This window comes from Nuphar pumila, chromosome 7 (assembly GCF_984573655.1).
Source record: "Nuphar pumila chromosome 7, dmNupPumi1.hap1.1, whole genome shotgun sequence".
Classification (NCBI taxonomy): domain Eukaryota; kingdom Viridiplantae; phylum Streptophyta; class Magnoliopsida; order Nymphaeales; family Nymphaeaceae; genus Nuphar; species Nuphar pumila.
The window spans coordinates 39553448-39574299 of NC_143255.1; the positions used below are offsets into that span (position 1 = coordinate 39553448).

At 34.4% G+C, this 20852-nt stretch overlaps 1 protein-coding gene across 1 annotated transcript; it reads left to right on the forward strand.

Annotated features, from left to right (window-relative positions):
- The first annotated feature begins 193 nt into the window (after window positions 1–193).
- LOC149832000 (uncharacterized) lies at window positions 194–18935 on the forward strand. Its single transcript, XM_090014243.1, has 6 exons — window positions 194–394; window positions 1278–1513; window positions 1587–1763; window positions 1866–2090; window positions 2228–2356; window positions 18492–18935. The coding sequence occupies exons 2-6, from the start codon at window positions 1301–1303 to the stop codon at window positions 18723–18725; spliced, it is 978 nt and encodes a 325-aa protein (XP_089870369.1). The 5' UTR covers window positions 194–394; window positions 1278–1300; the 3' UTR covers window positions 18726–18935.
- The last annotated feature ends 1917 nt before the right edge of the window (window positions 18936–20852 follow it).

The following is a 20852-nucleotide window of genomic DNA, read 5'->3' on the forward strand; positions in this document are numbered from 1 at the left end:
ATTATTTTAATAGTTTTAACACGTACCATTTATTAACATAAAATATTTTTTAAGTATTTTTTAGCCGATTCAGAACGATTCACTTGAGAATGGGTATCAACCGATTCACCTGAATAATTGGCCAAACGATTCAGGGCCGATACCGATACTGACAATCTGGTCCTGCTAGCCGACTTGGAACACTTCTATTTTTTTAAGAGAGAGAGAGAGTTGCATCTGGGCGTGGGTTGATTAGCAGTAGCAGACAGCCAAAACGATGGCCGAAGTCTCATGATCAACCTCTTCCTCTCCTTCGCCGCTCCAACATCCTGTTCCTTTCATCCCCAAAAGCTCTGCCCATCTGATCGTTCCCTGCTCCATCGCCTCACCCCTTTCTTCCTCTTTGTCTTGCCAGGTAAATTTTCATAACCATTTCCAGCAATTCCGGTTTTATGGAGAAGTAACCAACGGATTTTGTGCACATATCAGCTTTTTACGTTTTGAATTTAGTATGATTTTCTTTATCTCAAAAGGAAATTCGTGGTGGTATTTTTGTTTCTTTTGTTTATATTGGTTGGTTCGTTTGAGCTCTAGCTGAGTTTCACTTGATGCAAATATCCACATGTTCGTTGCTGTTGACATATTTATATAATTATTCAGTGAAAGAAGCGTGGGTTCTCTGTTCGGCTTACTATATGTTTTTCATATGATTATACCGTTTTAGCTGTTTGATCTGCTCATTTCTCTTGGTTTGATTTGCTCATAGTGCTACACAATTGTGTCTTTTTAGTAATGTATTTTAAGAAGGAAAGTTCATCTCGTTTATGCTTCTATGGTCGGAGGGTTGGTGAAATTTAAGGCTAGTTATATAAAGAAGTAATCGAACATGGTAATTGAGGAGATGGGAATCATGGTGATGACCATTCTTATCATTATAGCTTGAAGAAACAAGAATTCCATTATCCCAATCTGTGGATTTTGGAGATTTGGGGTTTCTTCGATAACCTATTGTCCCCCAATGTTCTCTTTTCCTCCTTCCCTTGCTCCCACAATGGGATACCGTAGAAAAAGTGTTCTATCAGTAATTGAATGATGTCATGGTTTGGAATTTGGGTTGTTGGTGCTCTTGTTCGTGTAAATACAAGACCCTCAATTGAGTGGATTTTTTTAGGAACTAAGTTTGAAGCTATTTCATGTTTACTTCTCCAGGCATTTTTTGTAGCTTATGTCTCCATGTTCTCTTATTTGCTTACATTGGTTGCTCGTTTGCACCTCTGTTGTCTTCCTGAAAAATGTAGATCCGTAGTCGAATATACGTGGCATGGCTCAAACTGCATTGGATGAGTTGACAGATTCAGGTGCTTTCAAGCGATCTCCATCGGTGTTCCGCAATTTCATTTCTACGGACAGATCCTCCCAGTTTCCTGCAGAATCAGGAAGATATCATTTATACATATCATATGCATGCCCATGGGCATCCAGGTGCCTTTCCTTCTTAAAGATCAAGAAGCTTGAGAAAGCTATTGGTCTCACGGTATGTTCCATCATGTTTGTGAGTTGTGAGGTGTTGCTTCTGCTGCCTCTGGTTCATTAGTTGCCGCTTGCAGGTAGTCAAGCCTAAATGGGAAAGGACCAAGGAAAGCGATGAGCATATGGGATGGGTCTTTCCTAGCTCTAGTACGGAAGAACCAGGTGCTGAACCAGACCCTATAAATGGGGCCAAAACTGTAAGGGAATTATACGAGATTGCCAGCAGCAACTATGCTGGGAAATTTACTGTTCCGGTGTGTATGATCTGATTCTTGTGTTTCTTCGTCACTCTTTTTTTTTTTGTTTTTCATTTCATTGCCTTGTCTCCTTCCATTTGATGGCTTTTTATGTGGCAGGTGCTATGGGACAAGAAACTTCGGACAATTGTGAACAATGAGAGTTCAGAAATAACAAGGATGTTAAACAGTGAATTCAATGAATTTGCAGAGAATGCTGCTCTGGACCTGTACCCTTCCAGTTTGCAACCACAAATTGATGAGGTTAACAAATGGGTGTATGATGGGATAAACAATGGGGTATACAAGTGTGGTTTTGCAAAAAAACAGGGCCCTTATGAAGAGGTGATTCCATACGGAAAAGTGTAACTTTTTACTCCTTTTGAAGCCCTCATCGTGTGTGTCCAGTCAAATGATGTTGTGGTTGATATCCTTGTGTGAAAAACTATACTATTGAGAAACATTTCTTCTCATGAATGCAGGCTGTTGAAACCTTATATCAAGCACTGGATAAATGTGAGGAGATTCTGAGTAAGCAACGCTATATATGTGGAGATACTCTGACTGAAGCTGACATTAGATTGTTTGTCACACTTATTAGGTTTGATGAGGTACTAAATCTCCCCGATGCAAAGAAACCGTATCTGTGCTTATTAGAAATTTATTTTTTATTTGTCCATCTATCATAATACGCTTGAGAAGCTTTTGAGTTTTTTCAAGAATTAAGAAATGATTGTTATTATGGTCCTATGATAACCTTAAAAATGCATTATAATTGGAAAATAGAAGCCTATTTACATGATGCTGGTCTTCATGTGCATGTGTAACACACAGTGGTCAACATGTAAGGCATAATTTCCACATCAAATGCTACTGAAGAAATGTGATGATTTCTTTCTGAATTTTGATATCAGATATCTGTAGTCTAGTCCATTATACATTTTTCTACCCAGGTTGTTCATATATTTATTCATCTAGCTACCCACTTGGATATCTTTCTGCTTCTAGCGTGCACATGCTTCACTGTATATGTGCCAATTGCAGCAATCATTTTTTCCTCAATGTCAGTGATGATTTTATTTGCTCAATTCAGAGTTTGTTGAAGAGGATTCCAAGATACATTACTGCCTCATTTGTTGGGGAAAATGTCTCATTTGACTAGCACAACATTGTTGTGTATCTTATCTGCTAGAAGCCTAGAATGCTTATTTAGGCTGAGTTTGAGTGCAAATTAAGTCAAGGAAGCCAACATTGTAACGACCCCAACTCATCCCCGTGAAAAGTGGATTTTTTTTTCTTTTTAAAAACAATTGCGGAAACCAAAACCCAAGGATTTGGGACCTCAAAGACTTAACAATATTCCAAACCACAAGTGATATTTACATTGAACTAACAAATCAAATAACTAACTTTATTAATCAATAAATTAATGTCTGAAAACATAATTGAAATAAAGTATAAAATCCTAGAGCCACACTGTCCAAGAATAACAAAAGTAAGTCACGCGATCTCGTAAGCTCCCTGATGCAGTCATCCTCATCACTGAGCTTCAGGTCCTGTGAAAAAAAACATACGAAGTACTGGGTAAAAATCAAAGATTCTTTGTATGAATTCCTCTAAAAATCCAAATAGGCAAGAAAAAACATAAATCAAATTCATGCAAGTTTTCAGAGGAACATAACTACAACAATCTCATAATTCAATTATCATTCAAGCATTTAAAAGCAATGATCATGCAATAACAATATCTCATATGAAGCAGAACAAGTAAGAATGTGTGAACTAATGCAAAACAATAAATATGCATGAATAAATTATTATGTTATTATCAGAGTTCTCTTTTGTATGCATGTCCCTATTAAATTCACATAAGTTTAGTTTCACTTTTCATTAAAACACACGAATACTCAAAACAGGCACAACAAATTCTCGAAGTTCAAGATAGGTTCCCAGTTGTAGCTTAACACATAATTTGTATTTTATTATTGGGTTTCACACTTGTTCCTCGACCGATATCAGGAATCAACACCATCCATCAGAATATTAAGAATCAACATCTAATGTTGGAACACCAGAGAAATCAATATTCACTTATGTCACTTTCTTGGTATACTAATAACAACAATTGTGTCTCAACAGCACTCCCAGGCAAAGTGGCTAACAACTTTCTAAAACCGTGGCCGGGAGGCGAACCACCATATTCGGTTTAGTGGCACAATTGCACACGAAGTTTTAGTATCCTCACGGTTTCCCCAAAACCACCATCCAGGATTCCCACACTGTGGAAGGAACATCCAAAAGAAAAAATATTAATTACATTGCTTATCTCTTTTATCTTTTTAATAAAAGTCAAATTCTTTACACAATAACCATTTTGCAAATCAACATGCAAAACCCAACACGGGACCTTGCCCGTTACAAATTTAACGGTGCAATTAAATTAGAAAACTAATAATTTTAAAATAAATTTTGCAATGCATACACGCAAATCTTAGAGCAACACATGCTCTTGGCCCACATGGCATATGTTGGTTCACATCTGACCACCGATGCATCTTATGAAAAAATCCTCAGTGAACATGTGACCACACAATTATTCAAACATATCTACAATACACATTCGTTCATGCACAATAAGAATGTACATACAAAACAAATTGCATATGCATAGAAACAAATACTTGCAACATGCATTTTTCTTTCATGATTCATCTCATGCATAACATCTAAACATGCACATAATCATGTTAATGCAACATCAAAATAACTTCAAAATTTTTGTGTTCATGATATGCACATCTATGCTAACATAATATTCAATTTCATGAGTATACATAACCAATAAACACTTTTGCCAATTTAGGCATGCTTGGGATACAACACATAATCACCGAGTCATATCTAGGCTGCCACGATGCCCAAGACAGAATTAGCATGCCGTTGGCAGCATGTTTCTCATGCTAAAAACATGCAGCACAAAGGTGTGCTAATGATGTTAAAACAGATCCAGATCAATATGAACCCCTCAACTTTGTTAAAGGCTTGCTAAACCAATGCTTTCTTGAACACCTATAAAAGTCCACAACTGCCAGAAGCCAGTTCTATTTTGAGATTGTGTGGCACTAAAACAAACTAACAGGGCAATACAGATAAGACTGAGGCCAGCATTTATAGCATCTCATTACATGACATAAGTCATATTAATAAAAACATCCTTCATCATTTCATCCCAGAAAAAGGAGCATTCAGACCCCCATATACCCTGTAACCATATACCCTGTAAATCTCTCATTCCAACTGATGATCCAACTATCTTAACATCAGCATCGTCTGCATCAACTTCTTAATAAAAAAAAAGTGCAATAAAAAAGTAAGTGCATTCCTGAACTAGAAGAAATTATCATCCATATGAATAAAACTCCACACCCATAACAAACAAATGTTGCTTGAAGTTTGAACCCATTGTGGTCAACAATGAAGAGAGCAAACTGCAATCATGTGGGACAGATTTTTTTTTTAAGCTGATTTGTGTGCGAGCAGTGAGGTTAGAATGTAAATGAGCACTTACGTAAAAACCAGCATCAAAACAAATATGCCATGGATGTCGGCCTAAACAAAAATCTCAAGCTCGACCCATTTTGATAAATGCATTTACTTGTACGCATGAATCTATACTTATTTTATGATTGTTATGTAAAAGAGTGCATGCAAATTAGACCACGGTATGTCAGCCAATGCACGGTCAATCTCCCATACGTATATATATATATATATATATATATATATATATATATATATATTATTTATTTTTGGCCCTGCGGCAGGCCATTTGCTGACGTGCACACAAAAAAATCAGCAGATCTGGACCAAATTTGTGCACCTATGAAAATATACATATATGGATCGATTTTCCTTTCTTTTCCAGCATATATATATATATATATATATATATATATATATATATATATATATATATATATATATTTGTATTCTAATTCAGATTTTCTCTTTTTTCACTAAAATCTCACATAAACTGGACTTAGACCGTTTTCCCCCATTCGAATCAAGAGAGGAACCCGTACCATGGATAGAAGGCGGAAAAAGAATCGAAAAATCTTCGTCGGGCGATTGGAATGGAAAGGATGCTCCTTTCCTTCTCTTTTTTCTTCTTCTCTCTTTTCCTCTCTTCCTCTCTTTCTCTGTTTTTCTTTTCCCTACTTCTCTCTCTCTCTCTCTCTCTCTCTCTCTCTATATATATATATATATATATATATATATATATATATATATATATATAGAGAGAGAGAGAGAGAGAGAGAGAGAGAGAAAAAACAAAATCTAGAGAGAGGGGCGAGTTAGACCCTTTTATATTTTTTTTTTGGTTTTCTAGAGAGAGGATGACGTCCCTTCTCAAGTTTTCCATTTTTCTATGAAATAGAGTTATTTTAATGTAGAACTTTATCTTTTACCTCTTCTTTCCTTTTTAACTACTTTTTATCCCTTTGGTATTTTATTTTGTTTTACTATTTTACTTCAACCCTATTTGGGCTCTTCTAGAATCCCTATATATTAGGCAGAGTTTCACAACCATACCAAAAATAAATTTTCGAAATTAATTAATTTTTAATATTTAATTCATTATTTATTTATTATTTATTAAATAATAAAATTTCATAAAGTTCCAGAGGGTACCTCACCCCTCTGGGAGTCTTTTTAACTTTGAATTTTATTCAATTTATCTTATATCTTGAATTTAAAACTTTAAATTAGTTGGACTTAGATTTTGGATCTGGATCCAAAATCCAAATTCATATCAAATATCCATATGGATCTCAAACTGGACCAAATCTTAATTAATATGGATCTTGGATTAGGTCCAAATCCATATTAACTTGGGTCAAACGGATCGGATCAAATCCGATCCAACCCAGAACCGATCACATCGAGACGGGTCATTTTTGAAAAAACGCGATTTTTGGGCCAACCGTAGCCTGAATTCCGAAAAACCAAATATCATTGTTTTGAGAATTTTGAGACACATCTAATGATATATTACCTGAATTTCGCCTCTGAATTTAACCCGAATTTTGCTCGATTTTAAAGGTAAAAAATAAAAGGTTTTAGAAAATCTTCATTAGCTCATTTAGGTCTTGTCAATGGGTCCTGGGCCATGCCCAAACTAAGCTGATGCCATTTAAAATCGAGGATTTTATCAATTTTACCAAAACACACGATATTACAAACGTTTTTGTTTTTGCCATGTAATTGTTTCATCTGTTGAAAGGGACATGTATTTTCGTCGTATTATCCAAGGAGAGTATGATCATATTTTTGAAGAAAAGGTATTCATGTTTATTTATTTTCAAGATGTCCTTAAACCAGAAATGTCTTTTGGAGGGGAAGTTGGGCATACATCTATGCGTTGCATGCCATTCCTTTGGTATTTCCATCAATGATGTCACCATTACTTATTGTGCTTCCAATTTTAATGCCAAGAATGGTTGGATTAAAGGCATATTTAAGGGCATTGAAAATGGTTTTCATGTGAATCTCCTACCACTGCTACAACTAGGTTCTCTCTTGATTCTTCTGCACCCCACCTAAGGTGAACCGATTTCCAAGAATTTTGTTTGTCAAGATGTCTACCCATCTTCCTTGACAAATCTAAGAAACTTATACTCATCAACCTCTGGATCTTATCTTATGACCCTATATTCGAAGACCGTGTCATACACTTCATTTTTCCTTATCTCTATTGCAAATACTTTTGTATATATTATGTAGACTCTCACTAAGCTAAAGGAAGCTACAGTCAATGAGGCATTGACTCCTAAAATGAAACAAAGTTGGGAGCAATGTTGTAATTATCGTATCGGAACCTGTAATGAAAGGGCTGGCGATATGGGTGTATCGTACCGTATTGTTTCAAAAAACACAAAAAAAAACATACACAAAACATCAGAAAAATTTTCAAACATAAAAAATAGAAAAAATCATAAAATAAAATAGGAAAAAATCAAATTTAGGCATTATGAACAATTAAACGTACACATGTACTACTATAACATGTGAAACAATATCGTAACAAACTAACAGCTAACAAAAACAAAAAGGTTTACTATTAAAGAGTCACATTAGATAACTAACAAAAGAAAAATGCTTCGAGAAAACAAATTATAACAATCACATAATACAAAAAAAAATTTTAAATAATTGAATACCATATCGTATCTTTTCAGGGGCTATATTGTATCGCCTAGACCAGTGATACTGCGATATGCTTTACCGTCTCGTATGATACAATACGATACTGATAACACTGGTTGGGAGTTGAAAAACTTACTCAAATGGAGGCAAGTGGTATCCGTGAGTGTTAGATGTGAAGTATACTGTAGCTGAAGTGAATATTATGACAGTTGTTTCTCTTGCTTCTTTCTAGGAATCATTTGAACGACTTTGTAGTCAGTTCCTTTTTTTAATTTGAATATGAACATAGTACTTTAGGAAGTAGAGGAAGGAAGGGTTATTAGTTGTCATTTTCTTCTGCTCTAGGATGGTAGTCCCCTAGAAGATGATTGTTTCTTTTTTGAATTTCCCTCAATAAGATATATATTTTTTCGTTTGGTGTATTTGGTATCAGATATTATCAAGTATAGGCATGTTTATGTATGAAACCTATCCTAGGTGATCTCATATAAATCAGGAACTTGGGAAGACTGGGGGATTTGATGCATTACTAGGTTTGAGAATGAACTTCTCATGTCTTCATGGAGAATTTGAGTTCCATTTCTCATTATGGACAGGGATGTCACTTTTTCAGGAAGTGGGCTCAGTTCTAGTAAGTGGAATTATCGGTTCCACATGGAGTATCTATGACTTAGTTGGCATGTGCCTGAGCTGACTAGGTAATCTTGGTAGAATTTCCTGAGTCAAATGGATGATCAACCTTGGGAAACATGCTGCAGTGCAAGGCTAGGCTTGTCATGTTATTGGGAAGTTTCAGAAGGAACTAATAGTAGTATTTCTAGGGTTTGGGCATTTTGAAAACTTCATGGAGCAACATGGTCTCACCTCAGATTACCATATCATGAAAAGAAAATGCACATTTTTATTGGCTGCTCCCTGGTTTGTGGAAAGGCAGAGGTTAAACCAAGGTTGCCAAACTAGGAAGCGGGAAACGATATGGGAAGCGGAAGCGAGAAGCGAGGCATTTTAAAATTTATAGGAAGCGGGAAGCGAAGTATCAATTTAAAAGCGAAATATTAAAAAAAATGAAGCAATATGGTAATTGAATAGGAATCGAACAAGAAACAGATAAAAACTAAAATAAAATTGCTCATTCTTATATTTCATGATTTTTCAGTAAAAGAGCTAAATTTTTGTTAAAATCTAACAATGATGGTTACTAATTTAAAGAAAGTACATGGAAAGTGAGTGAAAGCGTGAGAGAAAATACATGAAAAGAAACGTGAGAAAAGCATAGACCATGTGTGTGTGAAGCATAGAAGAAGCGTGGGGGAATCGAGATTCCCATAAAGTTTCCGAAGCGAGGAGTATCGCGCTTCCGAAGCGAGTTTCTGGGAAGCGAGTTTCCCACCTACCTAAGAAGCTTCCGGTAACTCTGGGTTAAACTATTTTGCGGATTCCAATATCCCATGTAAGATTACATCTTTTAATCTATTTGAAATCTTCATTAAATCTGCTGGTAGATCAAGACATTCAAAGATGACTGGCTTGGAACAATTTACAGCTGTCTCAACTTGAGGGTAGTTTTAAAGAGTATAGAGGGGTGTTTCTACTTTTTTTTATATTAGGGGTATTTCTAATTTCTAATCATGAATTCATATTTTTGTGTTGTGTATGTGTGTACATGTATATTTGTCATATATGAGTCCTTATGGTGCCTTTTGTCATTCAGTGTATTAAACGACTAATTTGTATGATGCTTCTGGAGTGAAATAGACTTTCATAAAAAATTCAGTTCTTATTTCAAATCCCACATGCCATGAAAGGATGAAACTTATTAATGAGAAATGACAGAATCCTAATTATTTTTACTTTTCATGGAGCCCAATTGGTATATGATTATCAAGGGTGTGAGTAGAGCTGGGAAGAGAGCTGTTTTTCTTGTTCTTTTCTATACAAAACCTGAATGTCATGCTCTCTCTCTCTCATTTACAATTATATTTTTATCCCAGGCTTTGTAGAAGAGTATTTATTTTATTTTATTTTTTCTACTTGTAAGTTGTTTTACCATGATTTTCAGAGAAAACTACCATTGACTTTTTCCGTTTTCTCTACTTAAAGCTTTATGCGTGGTCTTAAAATTTCTCAAACTCCCCCCACCACCCCCCTTTTCTTTTCTTTTTAATTAATAAAATGTGGTTGCATGTGTAAGTTAAAAGAACCCTTGAGTCTGTTGAATGCTACTGTTGTGTTGTTTCAAATGTCTTTTAATTGCTAATAGGATTTTTCTCTTTTGGTTAATTAATTGAAGGAAATTTGGAGAAAGTTTATTTCATTAGTGATACTAAGGTGGCTTCTAGTGCATATTAAAGGTTAGTGAGACTATATGAACAAATGCTTGGAAAAACATATGTAATTGCTATGGGAGATGACTATGGAAGGAGGAATGTTCCAGAATCCATACCAATACTTAGTACTGTTCAGGGAGTCCACAAGTTCCATCTTTTCTCAGTCTGCCACCTAAACCAGGTGCCGTTATAGATGCTGTGACAAAACTTCGTAATCAGGTTATCTCTAGAGATCTATGAAGATAGAACGGGGTCCCAACAGGAAAATCGATGTTTAATTAATAGTGACAAGTGGCATCTTGGATGCACTTTGGTTTCATAGTTGATTCAAAAATTTCTTTCTTTGATAGGCTTATTGTTGGTTCATATCTGGTCTTGCTTGAACATGATGTCATTGCCTTGCATTGCTACTTTAACTGCCTTCAAGCAAACGAACTTCCAATTTGGCTGAGAGAAAATTTGAGTTTAAATGTTTGATGACAATCAGCACATTATTGTCAAAAGTTGGTGACATCATCTATCTTGTGTATGTTGACTCTGAAGATGATTTTTCTTTTTTCTTTTCCTTTTTGTGAGGTGTAATGTTGTTTTTATGCATGTTTTCTGCACAGCGCTTCCAACTGATTCTAGTATTCTGAAATAAGAAATGCCTCTATTGTTCTATTGACACCAACTGAGTTATATGGTATCACATTCCATGAGTTGCCATTTGGCTTAACTAAAGTTAACAACTTATTCAACTGCTTTTGGGTGAGGATACTGTAAAGAAATGAGGATCTTCCACGAAAGCGCAAATGCTCGTAATCGGTTTCTATTAAATACACTACAATCATAACCCATAAAAGGGTATAAAAGGAATAACACAAAGATAAAATAATAAACTTTTATTTCATTCACATGAAAATGCTTAAGAAGCATTGATTCAAAGAGAGGGGGGACACCCCTATTTATATACATTGAGAGAGGGAGAGAAAAGGACTTAAGAGGACTCAAGAGAGTCGTTGGAGCTAGTCCAACAACTCTAATTGTAGTCGTTGGACTATCTCCAATGGCTATCTCAAAACTAGTCAAAGGTTTGACTAGTTTTGAGTCTAGTTCAATATGAACTCGACAAGCCTAAAATACATAAATAAATACAAAAATAAAAAAACATAAGAAAAATAAATAAATATAACTATTATATATAATATAATATATAATATATTATATTATATATAATTATATACACTTTTTAACACTCCCTCTCAAACTTACGGTACAATGAGTGAAAGTTTGTTTAAGAGAAAATGAAATCTAGGAGCAACGAGAGGTTTGGTGAAGAAATCTGCTAATTGGTATTCTGATGGAATATACGGCAGATCAATAGTTCCATGTAGATACTCATCTCTGACATAGTGACAATCCATTTCAATATGTTTGGTGCGTTCATGAAATGTTTGGTTGCTAGCAATATAAATCGCACTCTTGTTGTCACAACACATGTGTGAAGCTTGTGTCACTTCAGCTCCTATGTCAGCCAACAGTCTTTTGAGCCAAACTACCTCTATTGTTGTGGTGGCCATGACTCAGTACTCAACTTCGGTGGACGAAAGAAAGACTTTTTGCTGCTTTTTACACCGCCACGAAATCAAGGATTCACCTAAGAAAACACAAAAGTCGGTAGTTGAGTGTCTGTTATTGGGATCACTTTTCAAATCAACATTAATATAAGCAATTAAATCTAATGATGATGAAGCAGACAAGAAGATGCCTCGTGAAAAGGAAGACTTGATGTATCTAACAATACGCAAAACTTCTCCCATGTGAACAAAAGTGAGAGCATGCTGAAACTGACTAGCTGTGTGTATAACGTGTGCAATATCAAGTCTAGTAATGGAAAGATAGGAAAGTGCTTCAATAAGTTGTTTGTAAGGAGTGAGATCATCAAGAGGTTCTCCATCATCGATTCTCATTTTGATGTTGACAACTTCTAAAGTATCCACTCTCTTATCATCTGTAACTTCAAACCTACAAACAATATCAAAAGAAAATTTAAATTGAGATAATAAATAACCTTGAGGGGAATAAGTAACTTAAATTCCTAGAAAATATCTCAATAAACCTAAATCAGTCATTTCAAAATGATTTTTAAGAAGTTTTTTAATGTTTTTAACTCTCTGTTTGTCGCCTCCGGTGATGATCATGTCATCCATATAAAGAAGAAGAATAATCCCTATATCAGAAATCTTAATAAACAAAGCAATGTCAGTCAAACAAGTTCTAAATCCAATATCAAGCATAACATGACTAAATATGTCATACAAGGCTTTTGGTGCCTGTTTAAGACCATAAAAAGCATTTTCTAAATGAAAAGCTTTACCCTTAAGAATACTAATACCAGGTGGTGCTTTCATATAAACTTCTTTAACTAGGTTTTTATTGAGAAAAGCATTTTTGACATCCATTTGAAATATGAGCTATTTTCTAATAAAGGCTAAGGCTATTAGTGTCCTGACGGTGGTCATCCGGGCAACTGGAGCAAAAGTTTCTTTGTAATCGATGACATACTCTTAAGAATACCCCTTGGCTACTAATTTGGCTTTATACCTTTCAAGAGTTCCGTCACACATGGTTTTAACTTTATAAACCCACCTACAGCCTATAGGTTTTTTTCCTTTTGGAATATCTTGAATAGTCCAAGTTTTAGCCCTTTCTAATGCTTGCAATTATGCCTTCATAGCTTCTACCCACTTTCTATGGTTTTTGACTTGAGTATAGGATGATGGTTCTATATATGAGTGTATTAAAGCAATAAATACCTTATATGTGGGTGAAAAGGATTCGTAGGACACAAATTTTCTGGGAGGTTTAGAAATTTTGGATGACATTCTGGTTTGTGCTTCAGAATATTTTTCCAATGTACATGAAAGATTGGATTCTCTACGTCTTGAGTATTATAAATTGGTGTCCCTATGAGTTCGTTCTTCATTAGCAACATTATGTTCAGAATCAACAGTACCTTGACCATCGTCTAACTAATAGTCACGTCCATCAAATTTTGAAGTCAAATCTATCAAAAAGAAATATTTGGTTACTTTTTTGGTCCTTTCAAAATAAAAAAAAAACTTTTCTTTTCTAAAAAGGATACATTTCTTGATACATACAATTTTTAATTTTTAAAATCAAAATACCTATAGCCTTTTTAATTATCTGCATAACCTAAGAAGGCACAAAGAATGACGTGAGGAGAGAGTTTATCATTTTTGTCAGTGAAAATAAAACATTTGCATCCAAAAACTCTCAATCTAGAATAATCAGGAGATAATTTGACAAGTTTTTCAATTGGAGTTATATTTTTCAAAGAAGATGACATTCGGTTAATGAGATAGATAGCAGTTAGGGTTGTTTTTGCCTAAACTCTTTTGGAACTTGATTTGCTATTAATAAAGTCCTAATGGTTTTCATAATGTATCAGTGTTTTCATTCAGCCAAACCATTTTGTTGTGGTGTGTGTGGACAAGTTCTTTGATATGTGATGCCATATAAATTGAGATAATCTTTAAATTCTTTTAACATAAATTCTTCCCCTGAATCAGCGAGAAAAATGAAAATATCATTTTGAAATTTGTTTTTAGCCATTTTGTGAAATGTTTGAAAATGTGAAAAGACCTCGGATTTATGCTTAAGGAAGTAGATCCAAGTATGCCTAGAGAAGTCATCAACAAAAAGTACATAATATGCATATCCGCTTTTTGATATGACTAGTGCGGGACCCCAAACGTCTGAATGTATTAACTCAAGTGGTCTACATGAAACAAAAGTTCTATCATGAAATGATAATCTTTTCATTTTACCAAGAATACAATCTTTACAAGCAAAACTTTCAGAATTACAAAATTTTTCTAAACTTGAAAAGTTGGATTTTAGATATATGAGGATAGCCAAGTCTTTTGTGTCATAGATCCAACTCTAGTTTCTAAACATTATAACAAAAGGCATTCTTAAGCAATTCCAAAAAATCCATATAATAGAGTCCTCATTCTTTATGGCCTTCCCCAATCAGCTTCCCTGACTGGTAATCTTATACCCAACAAGTATGAGAAGAGAAAGAGATGTTACATCCATAATCAGATATTTGAGAGACAGATAAAAGATTTAGATTTAGTTTTGAAATAAAGAATTTTTTGGATTTTAAAGGTTTTCAAAATTTTATATTTCTTTTATTTCAAGAGATGTACCATCAGCTGTGAAAACATTTGACACACTTGAGTTATTGTTAAGACATTCGAACAAACTATTGATGTTTGAAGTCATATAAAAAGAAACACCAGAGTCAAGGAGCCAAGAAAAGTTACTGGGATCGGAGAAGGATGAGACATCGGCCCCGGTTGAGGCTTCAGTTGAGGAAGATGCTCCTTTGAGAAGAGGTTGAAGGATTTCCATTAATTGTGCCATAGATACGGGTGCATCTTGATTGGCTTGATCTTTCGATTCTTGTGATGAACCAACTGATGCTACCTTCTTTTCTTTTCTTCTCTTCTCTTTAATTTAGGACATAGAGGCTTATAATGTCTTGGTTCATTGCAATGGTGGCAAATGACTTTCCTTTTGTCATAATCATTATTTTGCCTACCAAAAATAGGCGGTTTATAAGCTCGCATATAATTTTTCAATTTAGATATGGCTAGGACGGAATTCTTCATTCTTTGGAGTATTCTTCTTGAGCCTATTTTTCTCTATAGTTAACTCCTCAATAGTGTCAATCATAGAGAAAACTTTTTCTCTATGTAAAAGGGCCGATTTGGTTGTTTCAAATTTCGACCTTAAACCATTTATGAATTGGTAAAAATGTTCCATATCAAGTTGCTTTTGGCGAAGTTCGATATCTTTCAAACAATGTCACTTTGGCTCAACTCTTCACAAAATTCGGACAACTCATTATAATATTTCTTAATACTTTTATCTTTTTGAGTCAAAGTTTGAACTTTATCTTGCAAATTGCACACATGTGCAGTGTCTTTAAGAGAATATATATTTCTAGGATATTCCCAAGCCTTATTGGCATGCTCGAATTTGGCTAAACTAGAGCATTTCTTGATGTCAATGCTATTAATTAACCATGACATGATTTTAGCATGCCCTATCTTCCATTATTTCTACTTTTTTTCATAAGTGGCTAATGCTTATTTTTCTCTCCTTTCGTGAGAGGCACCTCTTTCTCATTTTCAATTTTTGTGAGAATTAGTTTAGGTTCCGAATATGAACCATCTATTCTCCACAACTCTTTTCTCCAAATGTGATGCTTCATGATTCAAGCCCACACCACATAATTAGTATCATTTAATTTGACGGGCATGATGGTGAATTTATCATTGTCATTCATTTTTACAAGAGTGAAGAAGAAAGAGATATGATAAGGGAGAAAAAAGAAAAAAAAAACAAAAAGAAAGGAAAGAATAAGAGCACAATTACAATTTTTGAGTAGCCAACGATCCTCCAAAATATCTCCTTTCTTCAAAAAAGGCACTTGAATCGCGAACAAGGAGAGAATCAACTTTTGCTAAAGAGGCACGGAAAACAAGGTGGAAACTCTCCAAAATCTAAAAGCTTCCAAGCTCTAATACCATGTAAAGAAATGAGGATCTTCCACGAAAGTGCAAATGCTCATCATCAGTGTCTATTAAAGACACTACAATCATAACCCACAAAAGGGTATAAAAGGAATAACACAAAGATAAAATAATAAATTGTTATTTCATTCACATGAAAATACTCAGAAGCATTGATCCAAAGAGAGGGGGGAACACCCCTATTTATATACATTGAGAAAGGGACTTAAGAGGACTCTAGTCCAACGACTCTAATTGTAGTCGTTGGTCTAACGGCTATCTCAAAACTAGTCAAAGGTTTGATTAGTTTTGAGTCTAGTTCAATATGAACTAGAAAAGCCTAAAATATAGAAATAAATACAAAAATAAAAGAAAAGAAAAATAAATAAATATAATTATTATATATAATATAATATATAATAAAATATATTATATTATATATATTTATATACACTTTTTAACAGATACAACTGAGAAAGATTGAAATATTTATCGTTGAATCTTTTGCAATGAGACAACCAAAATGCTCACATATTGGATTGTGCAAACCAAGGTTGCCAGGAAGAGAAACGAAAACGGGAAACTACTTTTTAAAGTTCATGTAAAATGGGAAACATGGTATTTATATATATATATATATATATATATATATATATGTGTGTGTGTGTGTGTGTGTGTGTGTGGAGCAAAAGTGCAAATATCGACAATATGTATAAAAAATATTATAAATTTACATCAACTTTATTTTTTTACTAATATTGTGATAATTAGTAAGAATGAATAAATTTATTTTTTATAGAATATATGATTACATTGATTACAACTATAAAACTATTATAAAGTTGGTTATACTTTATGTAAACTAGTTCATAGTCAGCTTACTTTTAATAAAATATTAGATGTCATAAATAAAGTATTTAAATGCCACATAAGCTTGGATATAATCAAGAAATAAGAACAAAATTAAGGAAATTACATTAAATTTTGAAATTCTCAATTTCATCCAATGCATTATATTCTTTTAACATTAAAAGTTATACAAAATTTAGTTTTTTAAACAAATAATTAAAATTTTGAATAACACATATATCTCTACTTTTTATTGAAAAAAGAAATATCTTGTTTAAGGAAAACTTGCAAGAAATGTATGGAAAACATTTTCCCAAATAAAGGAAACTAGTTTCCCATACAAAGTAAGATAATTTTTCATGTGATGTGAAACAGGTTTCTCACTCAATGGGAAACAGCTTTCCCATGAATTTTTAAAAGTTTCTCACAAGTTTCGGAAACGAGTTTCCCACATGTAAGTGGAGTTTCCAGTAACTCTGGTGCAAACCTCAATTTATGACATCATTGAAATTTGTCACTTTTTTGAAGAATGGAGTCAATTCAATCATAACTGATATCTTGGTTTTCTTGTACAACTGCACGCGATAGGACATGAATAGAAATCCATAAGCTCCACTATGTGGACATAGGCATCAATTCACGTTCTGTATACCTGCAGATTTAAGCCAAATTGTGTGCATTGTTTCCAAACAGCAACTTTCATTTTTGGTAGCTTCAGAAGTTGCCTCGAGATGCTTAGAGGTTCTTGCAAACATGAGTATGAATTTTTTACAGATGAAAATTCTGTCATTAACAACCAATGCATATTATAACACTGATGCAAAAATGTTGTCAGTTTGAAACCAAAAATGATGTTCCTTGAGACAGGGTAATGTCATTTCTAATGGGAAGCCAGAGAGAGCATTTTAATATTGCCCTGCTTCTACTTTTCTTCACCTCTTTTCAACCTACTGTACCGTATGCCCATGTTGGTATGATAATATATGAATGCTTTTGTTGTATAAACCCATGATTCTTAGTATGCATTTCATTTGTTATTAACACATTCTACAATTGCTTTTATCATAGTTGGCAAACTTGTGACTCAGATTTGGATAGCCTGACCCTTGACTCACAAGTCAGCATGTCAACCTGGTAACTCGAACGAGTTAAAACTGCATTTTCTAGTGTCAAGATATGGAAAAAATCAAAATCCGTACTGCTAATCACTAAATTTAGCACATGGCATCAATGACCAAGTTATATTAAGTATTCGACTATACATAATTGTTAATATTTATGATTTAAAAACCTATGATTCTTTGTAACAAGTATTCTTTTATGAGTATAACTACAATATGCATGACACAAAACACAAAAAGCATATGGATCAGTGATCTTGAAATGGTGACCCAGTTAGGGTCTGATCCGGGTTAACTCGCGCGATTCCGCTGGGTTTGCCAACCATGGCTTTTATGACTACTTTTGAAACATATGCTTAAATGCTAACCAATGGACACCAAAATGTTGCCCATCTTAACTCATAGCGTCACCAAATATTATCTGGCTCTGAAACTTCTTGGGTTTGTAAATGTTTGCAGACTGAGTACATTTCACTAGCAATAATATACTGTATCATATAATGTTACAAAAAGGAGTATTTGGATACAAGTATTTTTTGTCAATACTAGGAGCAACCTACAGATGGAAGGCAAACAGTATCATGGCATTGCATCATTTTGTTCTTAATTATTTTTGCAGTTCACAGTTTAGTAACTATTACCCCATTGCTGTAGGTTTATGTTGTTCATTTTAAGTGCAATAAGAAGCTGGTACGTGAATATCCAAATCTATTCAATTACACCAAAGACATTTTCCAGTTACCAGGGATGAGGGACACTGTGAACATGGGACACATCAAGCGCCATTACTATGGAAGCCACCCCTCAATCAATCCATTTGGGATCATCCCCATGGGTCCCAATATAGATTATTCTGCTCCTCATGATAGAGAAAGATTTTCTTGCTAGAACACGGGCGTCTGGAGACCACTTTGAAAGCATTTTTATAGGTACCATTTATGTCTTTGTTTGTGAAATTCTGAATAAGTTTTATGCAATACTGTAACAAGGACAATATGGTTCTTTTATTTCCAACTATTTGACAAATTGTGCCTGAAAGATGATCTGAAAACGACTGATGCGTTCTATTCTCATTAAAGTCCTAATCTATCTCTACAAGTGGCTGCTTCTGATCTGAGGAACCTACTTCTTCCACTGACCTTTTTTCCTCCATGTCTGAGCATATGGAAGATCCCTCATATGCTGCCCGTCTATGGAATAAAACATAAGGGTGTGATTCATTGCCGTGGATCTCTGAGTAGATCTATGGACGCAGATTAAGGTGTGGGCCCCACGCTTTGATTTGATCCTCACTCAAACGGATGATATATCTGAACTCACCACAGGCCAAAACTCTCCAAATCCATGGATTAAAGTCCGAAGGTAAGGGGTCGGACTGGAGATTCGAGTATATCTAGTCAAGATCCCTTGGATCCCAGTTCCGGGGGATTCAAGCGTACCATATGGTTGTCAATGGGTTGGGCATCCGGTCCATCAGTGTATACCCAAATAACAAGTTGTCAGATTAGGCTTTTGCCGGGTCAAGAAAATAAAATCTCAAACTTGGATGATTAGATCCATATAATTTCAGAAGCTTACTTTTACATATAGAAGACTCTGGATGGGTTGGATATCTGACAAAAAGTATGACCGAACTTGACCCACATTTTACTCGGGTAGGGTTCAGGTCAACTCGAATAATATTCAGGTGGCCATTTTTATGCCCATACTCAAAAATTGACAGCCCTGAGGGAATCTTATAGTGGGGATAAGGTGGCGAGCTCTAGTTGTCTGCATAAAACCAGAGGGGCTTTTTGCAATAACTCGAGAGGAAAATACGATACAAGTAGAATAATCTAACATTTTATAATAATGAGTATGATCAGACTCTGCTAGCAACATGATACAATGGTCGGGATCTACGCAAGTTTGGAAAACTAGCAAGGTCATTGCAGATGTCTCTGTTCCAACGATAAAAATAGTCGGCTATATATCTTATAGCGGTGATAATTTATCATCGGCTATGTTAGTTTCAAAATTTTAAAAAAAAAAGAGATATAACCAACGATAAAAATTGTTTTAATTTTTAGCGATGATTAATTATTGTCATAATTTAAAATCAATGATAATATCTCTTTTTGACAATCTTTTGCGTCTTCCTATTCATATTAACGATAGGATAAGAGCGACGATAGAATATTGTCGTCCATAGATATTTTTACTATGACATTATGTGTCATCGGGATTAAATTATTATTGGTGATAGATAATTTATTGTTGCTATTTGTTTGATCGATAATGACCTGTTTTCTTGTAGTGTTGGTTTGCAAAAATAGGTTTAAAGTTAAATTTTCATTACTTCTAGCTCTAAAAAAACTGTATTTTTTTTTTGTACTCTTATTTCTTTCAGCTCTAAAACAATGTATCTTTTATGTAAACAAGCTAGTTTTAGCTAGGTTTGTTTAACTCGGGCTCATTATGAGCTCAAACTTGGCTTGTCTCGCCACAATAATTGGCCAAGCTCGAGCACTTTATGTTTGGCTCATTTACCAGCACTACCTACTTTAAAAATTGGGAGTATAGGGTAGAGTTTGATTGAACTTAATTCATGTCATCATGTGCTTGTCTTCAAGATAAATATTTTTCCTTACAATAATACAGATAATAACAACTTGCAACAAGCCAAACTTAAGTGGGTTATCGACTAACACATGCTAATTGCTCTACAACTATTTTCATTCAATTTGGGTGGGAGTATAAATTTGCTAATAGACTTTTTTTTTTACCACAAAACTAAACGGCCATATACATTTACTACTAAATAGCCATAAAAACTTCATTTTGAACTTTTTAGATCCAAAATAGGAACTAGGCTAAAACTATTAAGCTTTTTGCCAGAAGCAAGACAACCAGATTATCCATATAAGCCCATGAACAATCATGACCATGAGTGAGGTTTTAGTTCAAATGCAGGAGCAAATTAGGACATCTGATAGGTGTTCAAGCCACTTGTTAAAGTTATGGTTTTCATGTGGT